Below are 18,055 nucleotides of genomic sequence, written 5' to 3'. Positions count from 1 at the left end.
TCCAAAATTAATATCGTTTATGGCCTTCACACGCGTTACAGTATGCTCCTATTCTTTTTATGCTCAGCTACTAAGATTTCCCTTCAGTGGTAAAATTCAATATCTACAACGGGCACAGTAAAGACGTTTACAGTAAGTCTTTCTACGACAGACCAACGGACCACGAGTGCCCCTGTCGGTCAACCAATCACGTACAGCGGTACCCAGCGTCAAATTGCGTCATGATACGCGACACCGCAGCCAATTACCTGTGGTACGTGTCTGTACCGCGCACTTTGAATGGCTGCATCTGTAAGAACACCTTTCTTAATCCTTAATTAATACTTTGTTCATTTTCAATAAATTGTGAATCCTTCTTAGTTCATTATTTATACAGCATTTATAAACCCTTAATACACAACCTTTTTCTAAAATTCTGTCATTTCTTTATATACATTTGTAAATCATGTATATACTGTATGTGTACATCAGTTAATCCTTGATAATCTTGCCTGTTCATTGCAGATTTGCAGTTTTGTTTCAGATCTTTTTTCTCAAATGTGCTGGATCTACTGTAACTCTCATCATCTATATCTGAGGTGGTCTATTATATGTCTTATCTTCTGGCCAGAGTTCTAATAGCAGCATACTCTGAGACATGCTCAGATTCCTTCCACATTTCTCTTCTCTTTTTCCCAGTACTCCGTTTATTCTGGTAAAATTCCAGGGCAGCATACGTGAGCACATCACTGCTTCCTCTCTGCAGAAATAGCCAGAGCAATAACTAATTAGAACAACATAATGAGATTCACCAATATTCAGTATTCAAGCAATATTCATATGGACACAAATTGATTTTCTGTTATAACGAATATCCATAGTGTTACAGTATCCTGGAGCCTACCTACATGGTAGACAGAATGCCAGTCCATTGCAGGGCAAACACACAGTAATCATTTACAGTTAGTTTTCAAATTAAACTTGCAACTTATAGGGAGGTGAGTAGAAACTAGAGCACCCAGAGAAAACCCATGAGGAAAGCGCATACAAACTCCAAACAGAATGCACCACAGTCCAGAATCAATTCCAGGAACTAAAAATTGCAAGGTTACAATTGTAACCGGTGTGCTATCCCTATACTTATAGCATACAGTTTAATAATAACATAATATAATTCACTAATCAATAGTAAAATTAATGACATTTTAGAATAGATTGTTTAGCTCTTATTTGAATACACATCTTCACACATATAGGTATAAATGATTCTGTGATTTTAAAATAATTTGATGTAAAAAAATCTTTACCTGATCATCTTGAGACTGGGAATGAGAAGCCTGATGGGTATTTTCAGAAACATGTCCTAAGATAAAATGTTAAAGATGTAAGAATATTTTATTTAATAATATAATAATATAATAGACATTTATTTTCTGACATATTTAACTTTGCTCTGTTCAATGTTATTATTCCAATATAACAACATTTTAAAATATTTTTAAGTAAGATACATTATGTATTTTGTCAATCATTCTGTTATGATATTTTTGTTCCTATTCCATTGAGATATAGGAACCTGGAAGGCACTGTGGATACTTTGTACAAGTAATGGGTAGACAAACTGTCTCAGTGTTAGGTCATAGTCTCCTACATTTTGGACCTCTACACACATTTATGAAACAGTCGTAAGCACACAACACCCTAGTTCCAACAACAATACTGAGCTAGGTATATGAAAATAAATCTCCATAACTCTAATCACTCAATAACTATACACTTCTGTGCCAGAATTGCTAATTCACAAGTTCTTTCACAAGAAAAAAATGTAAGAAAGCATTAATGCGAACACTGTTACTAAAAAGGTTACAGCAACTATCACACTGAGTTTATTTTAAATTATTCACGTTATATCTGAACAATGAAGGTCTTTCTATATTGTGTTACTAATAACACAAAGGAAATAACATTCTAGTTACATCTTGTTTGTGTGTGATTACAGGAAAATAGTAGAAATAAAACAGTATAAAAGAAGTGGAGTTCATACTGTATACAGTATGTCTGCAAACAGAGCCTTAATTTGACAAGAGTACAATAAGAATTGCAAATGTGTTCTTTGGATACAAGTTATTAAACACAGAAACTGCTGATTGGGTGGGCCTCATTTCTAAAAGTAGGAAAACGTCTAAGTGAATGTTTATTAACATTTTGTCTACAATGGTCATTAGTTTCATTGTCAATACTTCAAAAGAAGTAAAGTAGAATAAATAGCTTGAGTGAAGGCAGTTTCACATTGTATTAATGTTAACATGGAGTGCCCATTTTTATTGATGTCTCATCGAGTTCTGAGCCAGCTGAAATCTGATGCTCACTGTACTGCTGTATAGTTGACCTTTCCTGTTTCTTATTTCTAAGGTGAACTGGTTCTGTAGCACATCAATACAGTATATGCATTTCGATATGATCCTGTTCATATGTGCAGCATTGCTCTCAAGTCATGTTCTGTATAATTCAATCCTGAATAGACTGAATACCTGTACTGTGATTATATCTTCTTCTCTTGTTCAGTTGGTAAACAAGGACAACGATGATTATCAAGAGCACGGCACTCACGCCACCCAGAGCCAGGACTGTTAAAAGGCCATACCCTTCACATGGCCCTGTTCAATTAATACAAAAGTACTCACTCACTCAAGACATTGTAGAAAGAACTGACAAATAAGCACCACAATTGCCATTCATGAATTCTTTACAGCACATTAGATGTTAATAGTGTCATTAACCTGCTAAGAGCTTTCACTTATGTGTGATTGGATTCTATTAATAAAAATGTGTTCTCACGTATGGTATAAACACTTTGTAAACTTATATTGTTAAGGAATTATATAAAGAATTTTATGTTAATAACTTGTTTCCTTGCATTTCAGAAAGTGGTAAAAATAAAGTGCTATGAGAATAGATATGCAGAGACAATTACCTGGATTTGGCTTCTCAGCTGCGGTCTCGTTGGCTTTTTCATTCAAAAATAAGAAGAACAAGAACATCAATTGCAAAAACAAAACTTAAATATAAAAAAACAATACAAATACAAAGTCTGTAGACAAGGACAACGAGAATTATAAAGAGCACAGCACTCACGTCGGCCAGAGCCAGGACTGCAGGAAGGCCATCACATGGCCCTGTTCAATTAATACATAATTACTTTTCAAGTAATCTCAGAAAACCTGCAACCCAAGACCTGTAATTTCCATTAATAAATTGTTTACAAAATGCAGGATATTAACGGCAGCATTAACCTGCTTAGGATTGACTTTTACTTATGTTCCTTTAAATATATTTAATAAAAGGCATCTTCTCATATAAAGTATAAACACTTTGTAAATGTATAGTGTAAATAAATTATATACATAGTTTTATGTCAATAACTTGTTTACTTGCATTTTAAAATCTCTTGTTTTCAAATGAGACACCCAAAAATCTAAAAATGGGTTGAAAATTCACATTACAGCAGAACAAAAGATCTGAAGCACAAGGCCTAAGCCATTCTGAGAAGGAAAAAAGTGGTCCAGTCAACATCTCAAGTTTTATTTAGCAGAAAACGTATGATTACTTCACTATTGCAGTCCATCCACTATTTCCCATGAACTTGGGCACTTTTTGCCAGGAAGTATGGACATTTATGAAATTAGTACATTTATATTACTTCTTTGCCTATTTCCTGGGACATAACCTCATCATCTTTTTCGAGTGATCAATTCGAATATAAAAGCTTATAAAAAACTGTGCCTCCATTTTGTAATTCAGAAAGATGTAACATTGTTGGTGCAGGGTTAATACTTCTTACAAACCACTGTGCATACTGTGATCTTCACTTTAAGACTTCCTTACTGCAGAAGATTGAAATAATTTGCAATTGAAAAAAATCTTGAAATTTAAATGTATTAGCAAAGTAAACTTGAAAGTTTTATACTGTGTTATGTGATATGTATTTATATATGTACAGTAATACGCAGAATCTCTGTAATTTGAAATAAAACATACATTTCAAACATTTAACATTCTTTTGTTTATCAAGTAGTCAAACATTTTTCCTCTGTGTTCCATGTACACCATTACATTTAATGTACTGGAAATTTAACTTTAAATTTAAATTTAAGTTTTTACTTTATAGTAAGAAATAATATAGCTTAAATGTTATCCTCAGCAGTCTTCAATTTCCAAACAGGGTTTCCCCACAAGTGGCTACAGCAAGGTAGTAAGTCCCAGCATACACATTGTGCTCTCCTGGACAGGTCTCAGTGTGTATTGTACACTGCAGAGTCACATCATCTCCTGGCTGGACCTGGACAGTCTGCTGCTCTATACAACTATTTGATTCCTTTTTATTGAAGATAGAAAAAAAATATATTTCTCATGTTTCAGATTGAAAAATAAAATGTTTTACTGAATAAAGCCCTTGAGAATCCAAACGATCAGTAAAGATTTTGAAAACAAAAATGAGTTATTTATACTGTGATAAAATGTTAATAAATTGTACTAAATCATTAGCTCTTAAAGTACTGGTAGAGACTGAGTGACTGAAATACAACATCAGTGGCAGGACAGTTAAGTATCCTGTGGAAATAGTTATGACCTAATTTAGCTGAAGTGTTTGTTTAAAGTGAGTTTAATTTATGTAATTAACAACATACTGGAAATTTCCAAAAATGGAAAATGTCTCTTGAATTCAGACATAATGAACATGCTACTTTACAGCAATAAATCTGTTGTTGGACCCCATTATAATTTTGATTCTAATTGACAGTTTTAGAGAGGATTGTCTGTCTTAATGTCCTAATTTGCAAGAATGAAGATGGACAATTTATAACAATAAGCAATCTGTTAATCACCAAATTATGTGGTAGAGGGCATCTCTATTAATGTGAAAGTAACTACTAATTTATTTATGTCTTTCTCTACATTAACAGACAAAAAAAACTAGTCTTTGTCATTATTTTTAGTCTTTTTGATACTACAAGGGACCAATAAATCCAATGCCCATATTTTCTGGATATATTGTTAGAATCGTGTTTTAGAAACCATTACTACTTGGGTAATTCTAAGTAATTTAAATACTTAAATTGGTTTAATAGTTAATGTCTGAAAGAAACTTGCATGAGCAAGTGACTCATCAAAAAAGAAACACTCTCTCACAGTTTAAAATAAGAATGAAATTAATTAACAAAAATAATGTTCTTAATATTTTTAAACGGCCAATATGAGGAAACAGTAAAAGATGTATCTGTCGAAGGTACATTTACCTTTAGGTTGTATGAAAGTTCCATTCCCAAACATCACAGTTTTGAACCTTACTATTCCACAATAGTAGCTGGCGATATCCGACCACTGAATATTGGAAATTGTGAAATACGTTAAATTATTTTCTCTTTTTGCTATTGAAAAACGTTCATTGTTCTTAAACTCATTGTAATAAGATATATTTTTCTCAACTGATCCGATGAGTGTAGGTGATTGCCCATGGACTTGTTTGAACCAGTTGACGGCACTGTTGGGGTAGGTCTGTCGTAAAAGACACTCCAGTGTAACAGAAGCTCCTAGCTCAACTGTCACTGAAGACTGATGCTGCTTAACGATGTTACTTAGAATCCAACCTGGAAAGAAAACAATATTTAGCAAACAAAATAGAAACTTATTAAATTATTTATGTTCAATGGACTTTTCCCATTAAGTAATGAATTTTAATAATTTAAGGAATACCAAAAATTTGCAAGTAGCTGTGCACCACTTGTACACTGTATAATATTAAATGTACAGCTCTGTTTCAAACTTCACAAAATTATTTTCTACAATGTAATTCTTCATAAACAGTGCATGTCATCCTGAAAGCATATTTTCAATTTGCAGATCAGATTATTTAAACTGTATATAAAATTCTACATCATATTACATTTGTCTGTCCGATAAAAATGTTGATCTTGTTTAAGTTCATTATTGTATGTCACAAAAAATATAATCATTTAAAAATTACATTGTTTAGATAAAAAAACAAAAAGTAAAAAAAGTCTTATCATTTTATTCATTTTGATGTTTCCTTTTCAAAGTCTTGCAAAGTCTTCAGATTTGTAACCACTTTCAACCTCTTTATACATGACATGAGAGCATAGTGTCTGAAGCCTTTGATTGGCTAATTCACAAAAAAACATGTTGAAAGCTATTTATAGTCAAGCCAATAAATGTTCATCTCTTGTAACATCATGATCAGTGATTTCACAGTGAGTTTTTGACTGAGATATATACAGTATTTCAAGGCTGCAGAGTGGAGCTGTGGTTAGAATTGCATCCTTGCCAGCACTGGGGACCTGGGTTTATTTCTGGACCTGGGATGTTATCTGTATGGTGTTTGTAAAGATACAGCCATCTAAAATGTGTGATGTGTCTGTAGATATACTGAGATATTAAAATAATAATTGCTTACACTTATATAGCGCTTTTCTGGACACTCCACTCAAAGCGCTTAACAGGTAATGGGGACTCCCCTCCACCACCAATGTGCAGCATCCACCTGGATGATGCGACGGCAGCCATAGTGCGCCAGAATGCTCACCACACATCAGCTATCAGTGCCGAGGAGAGCAGAGTAATGAAGCCAATTCATAGATGGGGATTATTAGGAGGCCATGATTCGTAATGGCCAATGGGAAATTTGGCCAGGATGCCAGGTTTACACCCCTACTCTTTTTGAGAAACGCCCTGTGATTTTTAATGAGTCAGTACCTCGGTTTTACGTCTCTTCCGAAGGAAGGCGCCTGTTTACAGTATAGTGTCTCCGTCACTATACGGGGCATTAGGACCCACATGGACTGCAGGTGAGTGCCCCCCGCTGGCCCCACTAACATCTCTTCCAGCAGCAACCTTAGTTTTTCCCAGGAGGTCTCCCATCCAGGTATGACCAGGCTCACACCTGCTTAGCTTCAGTGGGCTGCCACTTGTGATTTGCAGAGTGATATGAACTGCAGTGTCTTGGACTCCAGTGCATATCACTTTTTTCCCTACTTTGTAAAACTGACACTTTCCACAGAGAATCCTTAAACTAGCGCAGCTGTCTGTAGTTGTCAAACAAATCGGTATGAGTATTAAATGTTTATTAACCCCTTAGTGCATTTTAACTACTACTGCAGTTCATAGCCTCTTATTAATTTACCAAGGAGCTGAACTCTATGACACTGCACCATTTTGACTGAATGTAACACCTTTCTCAGTCTGTTCAGGGGGTGGGGGTTAGGGCTGAAGTTATTGTCTTCCTTTCTCAATTTACTACTTACCAATTTACCGCTAAGGTTTTAAGAGATCATGAATGTAAAGTGAATATTTAACATACTGTAATATATAAAATTAATAAACAATGTCAATATAATTTACACATTAATTTCCTTTAATTAGAGAATTTATTTAAGATTTGAATAATGGAAATATATTAAAACCTTTGTATTTAAAAGAGTATATTAGAACCTGGAATTACTTAGTAACCCTAATTAAACTTGTGGGGTTCATGGGGATTTAATTTCCTAAGCTAAAACTGCATCCATGACTATTGTGAATATGTATTGACAGAGAGCAGAAATTAAAGCATCTACATCCTCCATCCTTCTTTCCTACCCCCTACTGCAAGAAGATAATGCATTGACTCATATTAAATAATCCCTCCAGTTGAAGAAAAATGAGCTGAGGTGCTATGCACTACAAGTGCAACTTTGTTTACAAAATGCTATATACAAAAAAAAAATGCAATTTCTGTTTAACAGCATATTTAAATTTCCTTGCTCTTTCCAAGCATCCCGGAGATGGTCTGGACGTTCATTAATGTTATCAATATTAATATTAATATTTGACATACAGTGACATTTACCATTATCAGAAATATGAATATAGTTTGCATATAACATTATTGTGAGAGACTTGCAATTATATTTGCCATTGTATTAACAGCTACAACCGATAAAATTGTAAAACAAATCTCAGATCCTTAAATAAAAGATAGTAACCCTACTGTATTTCATGCCTGCATATGGGATCACAATTTTTTTTATCAAACTGAGTGTGTGAAGATTAGTTGAGCACCATGGAGACATTTAACACAGTGAGATTACTCAGCCAGATAACTAGTACATATGCTTACAAATGTCTGGATTTTTGGTTTCATTAAGGCAAGATCAAAATGTAGCCACTTGAGAATAAGTTATGTAAAGCTGGCCCTGTGAAGGTTTCAGGAATGGGAGTTAGTGGGCAGCATCCCCCACTGTGTAGTGCCCATAGAATGTTAGTTTCAATATAAGAGTATATTACTGTGATCTTTATCTTGGAAGTACTTATTTTAAATGATTCTATTTGGTCTTCTTGCAAATACACAATTTGTATTGTTATTCAGTTTGTGTCTACATGTTTGTTATAGCCTGCTTTTATGTTGCTCCCCACTTTCACCACAACTATAGTAGGGATGTAATATATTTGGGGGCTGGTTTAGGATCTTTGATCTGTTTTGTGGAGCGGGTATTTTTTTTTTCCTTGGGGTCAGTGTGCACTTGGGCTTGTTTAAGTTTTAAGTGGTATGTTGTATTATGGGTGCTGTGTAGAGATAATTTGTGGTGAGTACATCATGGCATTCAGCTTAGAGGATTTTACTCTGTGGACAACATTGAAGCAGTTTGAGAAATTTTGCAAATGTTTTCTCGAAAGCGGATTTCTTTAGTCTTTTGGTTTACATTTCCTGAGTTCACTCAAGGATTACTCGAACCTTCTTTTTTTAAATTGCACTTGTCACAGAAATGACGAAAATGCCGCACATTAAACCCAGGAATTCACAAAGGGTGTTCTTCTTTTTATCTACATCTGACAATACACATGCTTGTGTACATTATTTTGTTTTCCAAAAAATGTAGTGTGGCAATACTATATCTGTTGTTGTTAAAGTCAATGCTGTTTTGGGACAATATGATTGCATATATAATGCAAGATATTAAAATAGTAGGCACTATTGTTCTGAAAATAATTATCACATCTTAACGCAATTTTAACTTGTATAAATGTAATAATTTTCTAGTTTAAATGCAACACCACATCTGGTTTAAACCTCAAAATAGTTTTTTTTCTCTGTGGCGCTCATAAGCTTCCATACAGATGTAGTGGTTTGATGGGTTTACTGAGACAATTATTAATTGTAGCAGTAATCACGAGGTTGTTCATTGGGGCTTTTAGAAAATCAATCGTCAGAACAACTAACAACGCACACACACGGGTTCAATACACGAGATACATTTATTAATATAAATTGTGCACCAAACATATACTAGTCTGCCTGGATACGAGTGGCAGACCTTACTGTGAGGGTTATCAATATACAAGGTATATAATCTCGAAGAGATGCAAACACAAAGAGATACACAACAGAGAATATATGTCAATATATATCGTTCGGTTACCAAATCGCTAATCAGTGTTATTACCCACTGTTACTCTAAACTCGGAAGTAAATACATTACTCATGAATTAAATTGATAACAACTTGTGTCGAGGTACAATTGAATTCTCGAGATGCAATGTAGAACATGGGGTTTACTTATCCACTGTGTATGGATTTGTAATTTCCCGGCACGAAAACCAAACCAGCTGACAGGCTCTGTTGCAGCCTCTGTTCCAGCGGTTGTCCAATGGGTATTGTGTCGGCGTCCTCTGGCTACCGGCCAACCAGTCAAGGTGCAGCGTGGAGTAGGACGGGCGGAGGAATCTAACTGCGGCGCGCAGGGCAGTCGTTGCTCCGAGGGGATCTACCAGCAGTCCGGCTGGCTAGTAGAAAGTCTCTATGCACAGAGTGTGACCGCGAGTCCTCACAAGTCACTCTTTTGCCTGGGAAGAAGCTGGTTCGTTCCCGTTCCAGCGCTGCTTCTGAATAAGCTATTCAGGTTGTCGACGAGGGTCCAACTGTAGGCTGCCGTTGATCAAGCGGAACATTCACGTTGGCAGAATTCTGAGTACGTACGGGATCCTCGGCCTCGCGCTTAGAACAAAGTCCAAGTCCCTTTGCAGACAACAGCAGTTGTCACGTGATTGTCTCTGAAGATGCGCGAAAATGGCCAAGGAGAGCCCCGATCTGAGCTTGCGCTCCCTTTTTGACCAAGACACAGATGTGTGCTGATTGGTTGAGAGTTTGGCGGGCATTGGAGACCCACGTGGTATTACCACGCCCTGCCAGTCCCTGATTGGTTGGTCAAGGTGAGATATAAGTCACTTACTCTTGACACTTAAGAATGCAGTCCAGATGTCCATTCGGCACTTCCTAGACTGATAGGCGCCAATGGATGACCATTGATCATGATAGCCAGGCTTAGCTAAGTGCATCCCCGTCTGGGAGCTGTCCCTTATCAAAAGAAAACATCTTAAATCAGCCTGCATGAATACTTTCTCTGTGGCTGCACCACAGAGATGGAGGGTGAGATGGGGCCTCATTAAGGACCACATACCAATGCTTAATTTTGTCTTATTAACAAGCATTGCCGCTACATATCCCCCCTTTTTGAAGGTCACGAGGTCCTGAGGCGTTGTTGCCTTCAAAACAAAAACAGAGTTAAGTGATGTCTGTTGTACCACGGTGGATTCTACCACCCAATATTCACATTACCTCTCGAGAATTTGTACAGGAAATAGTGTTGGAAAGAACATTGCGTATACCTGCTCTCAGTTATAAGGTACATAGAAATGAGGCATCGGGCATCATCATTAGCCCTAGACCTTAAACTTCCAGCAGTTCACTATCAGTATCGGATAGCTCTGCAGCAGGCAGACGTTTGGGAGTGGTTACCTGATTTCGGTGATACACCATTGCTCCCTTTGTCTCATTCAAACTACCACGCAAGGCTTTGATACAAGAGAACAGCATCCAACACATTACCCCAGCTATGATCCAGCTACCCAGCAGCAGTGTCAAGATGACCACGTTTACTGTTCCTAGCACCCCAGAGGATCCACAACGACTGTGCTTGGGACCTACCAGCGTAGTTTTTAAGTTTGTGTCGTTGAGAACAAATTCAACTACCTGTACACCCTCAAGACTTACTGTCTCTTGGATTCTCTCATCCAAGTCAATGCTGTGTCCTCTGAAAGTGTCCACAATCTCGAGTTCCGTTTCATACAGTTCTGACTCCAGGTGATATAGTGCTTAATCGTTGAGATGCACTATAGCTCCTTCAGGAACTTGTAGAGAAACTGTTTGGTTGGGTAGCTGCACTTCGGTAGCTGTATCATGTCTGTCATAGGTTATTGTAACAGTTAAATGTGGTTTGCTGACCAGCCATTTCTTTCCCACCTGCTCAACCTGGGGTTCGTTAACCTCACTTTTGCTCGTCACTGTGGCTTTACACTTTTCTGGCAGCCCCCTTTCTGATACCACACAACCTCTGAGTTGTGTCCCTAAGGAATGGCTTACTTGGGCATACCCAGTGGATATCCTTCGTTGATATACACAGTTCCAGATTTGGAACAAGGTACAAATTTGGATCATCCTCCTGGTAAGCTACGAGCGGTGGGGTGGTCAACTTCACATGCATGTCCCCCCTCCAGAGGCCAACGTTCGATATAGACTTGAGCCTATAGATGTCCTTGCTACTCACGATGGGAAGGTTCAACAGGAAACCTATTTCCTTGGCTTCGGGGTTGACATGTATGGGAATGGCACTGCCTAGACTGTATGCAAGATGTACTTGCAATGGCTGCACCATCTCGGAAGTGGTTGTCTTCAGTACTTCTTCTACTAAGGACAGTGGAACCAAGTAGGTTGGAATCTGTCCCATGGCTAGGCTAGTTACCGTGGCACTAAGCTCACTAAGCAGATCCTGCATCAGCATTCTGACCTGTTGCACATAAGCATAGTCCCACTGTAGCACGTCGACAATCCTGCCCACGGTGTGGAGGGTGTTATTTAACACTGCTGCATGAAGGTTTACTGCTAAAATTGTGCCCTGTAAGGTTTTCCCTAGGCTTTACAGCCGCTGCTGCTGTTGATACAGCCTGTCATAAATTTCTGGCATTTCCTTACGTAACCCAGACACCTGCCTTCTCAGGGTGGTCAGGGTGACAGTGTTAGCAGCAAACAGACCAGCTGAAAATAGCGAACCTACGGCGGAGGCCGCAGCAATCAGACCCCCTAAGAACCTTTTGGGGCGGCTGAGGCCTGTCATCTCCTCCTGGGTGACTGTTGCCTTCCTCAGCTGGTGGAGCATGTGTATAGTGTCTAGCTGGGCATGCCATATAGTATCCCCAGCCCACTGCCTACCATGATAGGACACCCTACTGTTCATGTTGATGTGCTTCCGAAACACATCATGTGGGTCCAGCCGTACATACACTCGCTGAGTATATGTTCTGCAATTTGTTAACAACAATCCGGTAGCGTCCTGCAGGACTATGCCGGTAGGAGGACCGGGTTCCACAACTTCAAGGGGCTGTGTTGAGGCGATCCACAGTACTGTCAGGACCAGCCGTGGCAGTTTTAGGATTCCCATTCTGGAACACAGATGAGGCACATGGTACAGTTCCACTATAATTTTGAATATATTTTAATAGCAGGACCTACACTACAGTACCTAAATACCTGCAGCTACAAAGGGGCACTCCCCTCTTTGATCGGGTTTGGACTTTTAACCCTATTCTGTGTCCTCCGGCGCCATTTGAGGTGGGCGATACAACCGGAGGTGGTTGCGATGCACCCACTTGTAGACCAGAGATTGCCTTCCCTTTTCAATCCGAATTCAATAAGCTACCGGTGATACCTTATCGACAATCTCGTGGGGTCCTGTCCAACTGGGTAAGAACTTCCGGGCCACCCCCGTGGGTTTGGCAAATTGGAAGTACAGGACCTTGTCTCCTACTTGGAGTTCCTGGTTAACTGCCTTTCAGTCATAGTATGCTTTCCTACCCTCTGCACTCCTTCCCAGATTGTTCTGGGCAAAAGCAAAGGTTGCCTGCAGATGTGCTCGCAGGTCTGACACATACTGATGGGCCGTAGCAGCCCCCGTTGTGCTCAGGTCCTCCACCCCATAAAGACAGTGTAGGGGAAGAGTCATCTTCCGACCTCTCTTCATCTCAAAAGGTGGGACCCCCGTATAGCAATGGGGCGTAGCTCGGATGGCCATCAGAACCAGGGGCAGCTTAATGTCCCAGTCCCTACTGCTGGTGGAGACAAACTTTTTGAGCATACTAACCACCGTTCGGTTTGCCCTTTCTGCCTGGCCCGAGGATTGAGGGTGGTAGGAGATATGCAACTGGGCCTTGACCCCAAGCATATTCCACAGGGTTGCCATTACTGTAGCTGTGAAATGGGTTCCCCGATCCGAGTCCACGTTCAGGGGGAGTCCCCATCGACTGAACACATGGTTCACCAACAGCACTGCAGTTGTCTCTGCCGTGTCGTTGGGTGCTGGGAGGCACTCAATCCATTTTGTGAATGCACACGTAACAGTGAGGAAATATTTGTTCCCTCTGGATGACCTCACCAGCTGCCCCACCCAATCCATTTGTAGATTGGACCAGGGGAATGTCATGTCCTTTTTCTGGAGTGGTGCACGGTGCAAGGGCCGTGATTGTTGGAACTGGCTACACGTCAGACACCCCTTTACATACGCAGCGATGTCTCGGCCCATGTGAGGCCAGAATGCCACCTGCTGGATAGTGTCGTACGTGGCCTTGATTCCCCGGTGACCCCCACAGGGTTCGTCATGAGCGTGTTGGATCATGACCCCCCGATGACAGCGGGGAACTACCCACTTTGGGACACCTTGTGCAACTGGTACACAAACCAACAACCCCTTTATAATTTTTAGGTTGTCTTTCACCTCTGCCAGGTCCTTCAGCTCCGGAGACTGGCTCAGCACCTGCTCCAAAAGAGGTTGACGCACTGAGTCAGCGATATGCCGATACATTTGCCCAATTGCTGGGTCTTGTTTCTGCATTTCCGCAAGATCGGTGTTAAAACCCTGTGACCCAAGCACTACAGATTGAGGGTCAGGTCCGACATCCTGTCTAGCCCTGCTTCGGGTGACCGCCTTGACCTCAGCCACGGTTTCTGTGGGTAGCCATTCCTGCTGGAACTGCCAGGGTTCACCCTCTAAGGCGCCAGATTTGGCCAGCCGGTCGGCCTCATCATTCCCGTCTTTGTCGGGTCACTTCACCTGGGAGCGTCCCTTCACCTTCCTCCAGTAAACCATCATTCCAGCCTCGGTCGTGAGCTTGTCACTGGCCAGGAACAACTCTTTGTTCTTTACTTCCTTGCCCCGGGCATTTTTCATGCCGTTGCCCTTCCAATACGGAAGATGGGACACGAAGCTATGTCGGGCGTAGTTCGAGTCACTACAGATGACAAACTGTTTAAGGCCATTTGTCAGGGCCTGCTGGAGGGTGATCAGCACCCCAGCTACTTCCACATACCGACTAGTCTTTGGTCCTAGCTTATAGCGGGTCGGCCCACAGGGAGTATTGTCTTGCCAGACTACTCCTACCCCTGCTAGCACCTGCTGTTCATGGCGAAAAGAGCAACCGTCAACATAGGCCATGGGTAAGCCCTGGCCCACGTTCTCATCGTAGTACCGATGATTGTTCGGTAGCTCAGCAGCGGGAATAGTTTCTGGAGCTTCCATGTCAGTGTCACAGCCATGACACACTTGGCCCAAAGCCAGGCCCTGTCCCAGGTACATTTTCTTGCTCTGTGCATAACGTACCTCTATCTCATAGCCTTGTAGGGCCATCATCCATGCCACAATCCTGCTATTTGACACCCTGCCCGCTTTCAGTCTCTGGCTATGCAGGAATGTCACAGGTTGGTGGCAGGTTTCGATGCTGATCTTTTGTCCCCCAACATAACTACGGAAGTGTTCTACCGAACAAGACCGTAGACAACAGGGCCTTCTCGCAGTCCAATAATTTTTGCTCCACTGGGCTCAGGGCTCGACTGGCATACGCAACCACCCTTCGCTCTTGGTCATATTCCTGACTCAGAGCAGCCCCAAGGCAGTGCTCTGAGAACCCTGCTTCAAGGTAGAAGACCTTATTTTTGTCAGGGTAGGCCAAGCACGGCGCACTACTGAGTCTGCGCTTCAGCTCCATCACAGCCTGCTCTGGGGAAGGCCCCCACTCAAAGGGCACGTCTTTCTGCAACAGCTTGTGGAGGGCCCTTGCTATTTCAGCGTAATCCTCAATGAACTGCCGGGAATAATTACATACTCCCAGAAAGATGCACAGTTCAGACAGGTTAGTGGGCGACTTCATATTCTGGATAGCTTGGACTCTGCTGGACTGTGGCTGTATGCCTTGGGCTCCAATCAATAGTCCCACGTACTCCACTTGGGTCCTACACCACTGTCCCTTAGCCAGAGAAAGTTTGGCCCCTGCACGGGAGAGCTGGGTCAACACATGCCTGATCTCGGCCATGTGTTCTTCCCAGGTCTGACTCCGCATCAGAATATCGTCCACATAGACCAGGTTGCCCCTGGCGGCTGCATCACTCATGGCTTTGTGCAGAAATATGTTGAACTCCGCTGGGGAGTTGGAATACCCAAAGGGGCATCGATTCCAGGTGAACTGCCTGTTTCCAAAGGAAAAGGCCAGTTTGTACTGGTCTGTCGGTTCTACCTAAAGGGTCCAGAACCCATTGGCCACATCCACTGTGGTGAAATATTTCACTGTTGTCACCTTGGCTAACTCCTGATCTAGGTAGATCATTGGCCATCGTGACAAAGGAACCTGTTTATTCAGCTGCCGGTAGTCAATGGTCAGACGCCACTTACAATTGGGTTTCAGCACCGGCCACAGTGGGGAGTTATAAGTGGAGTTACACTCCCTTATGATCTGACGCTCTAGTAGAGCATCCAACGTCTGCTTTATGGACTTGTATGCCATGAGGGGAATGCGATACTGCCTGACATAGGTTGGGCGGGCGCAAGGGGCTGTGGGAATGCGCACTGTGTGCAAATCCGTCACCCCGCAGTCATAGGCGTCCCGTGCAAACACTTCCTGGAAATCCTGGAAGATCTGATGCAGCTGCTGACGCTGGCATTCCGTTTCCAGGGCATCAGCCTTACCAACCTGTTCCTGTACCTGCTCTAGGAACCCCGCTTTTGACGGCATGGCAGTATCCCGGGTCGCACTCTCCGAACACCTGCGTGTACTGTGTACACAACCATCTCATCCTTATTGCTAAGGTCCACTCTGCACACCTCCTGGTTGCAGAATCCCTCTATTGGCATAATTGCAATCATCCGCCGGGGGTAGGTGTAGTACACCTGCTCGGTTCCCCCCTCCCTGGCCCAGGGACCAGGGAGCTGCCCCAGTACTGGGATGGCCAGTTTGAAATCATAGAAACCATTGTCAATTACCAGTCCCATGTCAGTGCGAGCAGGGATTTTGACATCTTGTTTTGCTATGTTCTGCACCAACAGGCAGGTGGCTCAGCCATTCCGTTCCAGTCTGGGGGTACCAGAGACTGCTAGGTTCAGTCTGATAAACTGAGCTGATGGTTGGAAGAAAACCATCTCAGCGTCCATTCTCTGTCCCTTCTTTAGGACAAGGCGTACTGGAAACCCTGCTGTTGACGCAGGAACGATCATTCGTTTACTACCTGGCAGGCCTGAGGAACCGTCTGACCTGACCGAATGTTCTCGGGGTCACTGCTTAGAGAGTGGGCATCTGGGTTCACCCATGTCCACAGCACACTTTTTACTGTGTCCAGCTGGGCGCCCAGTCGAACCAACAGGTCTGCACCAATACAGACCGAATGGGTCAGCTGAGGTGCTACCTGGAAGTAGTGAGCAAACTTCCTTTTTCCGATGGAGATGGAAGCTACACAGCTTCCTTTGCTCCAAATGGACCTATGAGGTGGGGGTGCCCACCACAGAACCTGTGACTGCGTCACCATGGTCACCTGACGGCTTCGCGACAGGTCCTTTAACAGGCCTTCACTGATTATGGACTTTTCAGAGCTGAGGCTGAGAATTACATCATCAACCTGCACTTCTGCCACCTGGACCCCTCCCACCACCATGGGGTGGTAGTCCTGGTCCCCCTGAGGTACCAGGGTGCACAGAAAGGACTCCCATTCATTACCGGACAGGGAGATCCACTCTTCTTCAGGGATGAAAAAGGGGTGTGCTTTACCTGGCGGGTCAAGCAGCTGCTCGGAGCACTGCTCCTGTAGTTGGGAGACCGTGGGAGTGCTGGCCTTCCCTGTAGTTTTGGAAAGCAAGAAGAGACATTTATTTCTCGTCCAGAGGAACCAGGAGGAACCTCCAACTCAGCTATAGTGTTCAGTGGGCACTGTGTGATCACAGCATAACCACTGAACCCCCCTTTTTGCTGTACAACAGGCTTAGGGTTTTTGACCTGAGCCCACAATTTTCCACGCTGGCAGTCCACCAGAGGCTCCAGCCTGTCAAGCAGGTCTTGGCCAATGAGTAGTGGCTCTGTTTTAAACCTAGAGATGTAAACAGGATGCACCACGTTCATTGGCCCGAACCTAAGTGCCACCCACACTCGGTGTGTGATCCTGGCATGATCCTGGGTATAGCTGGAAATATCTATCTTACACGGTTCTACCTTAAGTCTGATGCCTTTTTACTTTCGCTACTCGTTTGAGCTCGCTGAGTAGATCGGCTGACATCAAACTAATTTCAGCCCCAGTGTCAATCAGTGCTTCTCTATCTAAGACGTTTTCAAGAGAAACCTTGATATAAATACGCCTTGCTTTGCCTTTCTGGCTGAGATTCCCTAAGAACTATTGGAAGCCTGCCTTTTCTTTGACTTCAGGGGTGGGGTCAGCACCCAACTCAGAGTCACAGCCTTCTTCCAGGTGGGAACCCTCCCACCCAATCAGATGGACTGAAGGAGGGGCTTGGGATGGATCCCCGCCTCCTCCAGTGAGAAGGGGCGTAGTCCCCCTAAGCTCATTCACGCTTCCGGCATTTGGTGCGGAAGGTTTACCCTGTCCTGATCTCTCAAGCAGGGCTTGTTCAAGCCTGGCCAGGCGGGCTGCAGTCGACTCCTT

General features: G+C 42.3%; 2 protein-coding genes across 2 annotated transcripts in view; both read right to left on the bottom strand.

The window, feature by feature from the left end:
- Positions 1-353: 353 nt before the first annotated feature.
- Positions 354-18,055, bottom strand: part of LOC148676435 (uncharacterized) — a 54,058-nt gene continuing 36,356 nt past the window's right edge. The window contains exons 3-6 of the mRNA XM_088608045.1: positions 2,954-2,986; positions 2,511-2,636; positions 1,287-1,342; positions 354-739 (exon numbers count right to left, since the gene is read on the bottom strand). Coding sequence (XP_088464171.1) covers positions 596-739; positions 1,287-1,342; positions 2,511-2,636; positions 2,954-2,986 — 359 coding nt within the window. The 3' untranslated portion in view covers positions 354-595. The remainder of the gene's footprint in view (positions 740-1,286; positions 1,343-2,510; positions 2,637-2,953; positions 2,987-18,055) is intronic.
- On the bottom strand, positions 3,021-6,070 carry LOC148676437 (uncharacterized). The gene is made up of 4 exons (XM_088644115.1): positions 5,924-6,070; positions 5,230-5,627; positions 4,668-4,695; positions 3,021-4,386 (listed from the first exon to the last, which is right to left on the bottom strand). The coding sequence occupies exons 1-4, from the start codon at positions 5,991-5,993 to the stop codon at positions 4,187-4,189; spliced, it is 696 nt and encodes a 231-aa protein (XP_088500241.1). The 5' UTR covers positions 5,994-6,070; the 3' UTR covers positions 3,021-4,186.

This window comes from Lepisosteus platostomus, chromosome 2, assembly GCF_059453375.1.
Source record: "Lepisosteus platostomus isolate fLepPlt1 chromosome 2, fLepPlt1.hap1, whole genome shotgun sequence".
NCBI lineage: Eukaryota > Metazoa > Chordata > Actinopteri > Semionotiformes > Lepisosteidae > Lepisosteus > Lepisosteus platostomus.
Note: the sequence above shows the minus strand (reverse complement) of the source record. Positions and strands in the feature narration are given on the sequence as shown.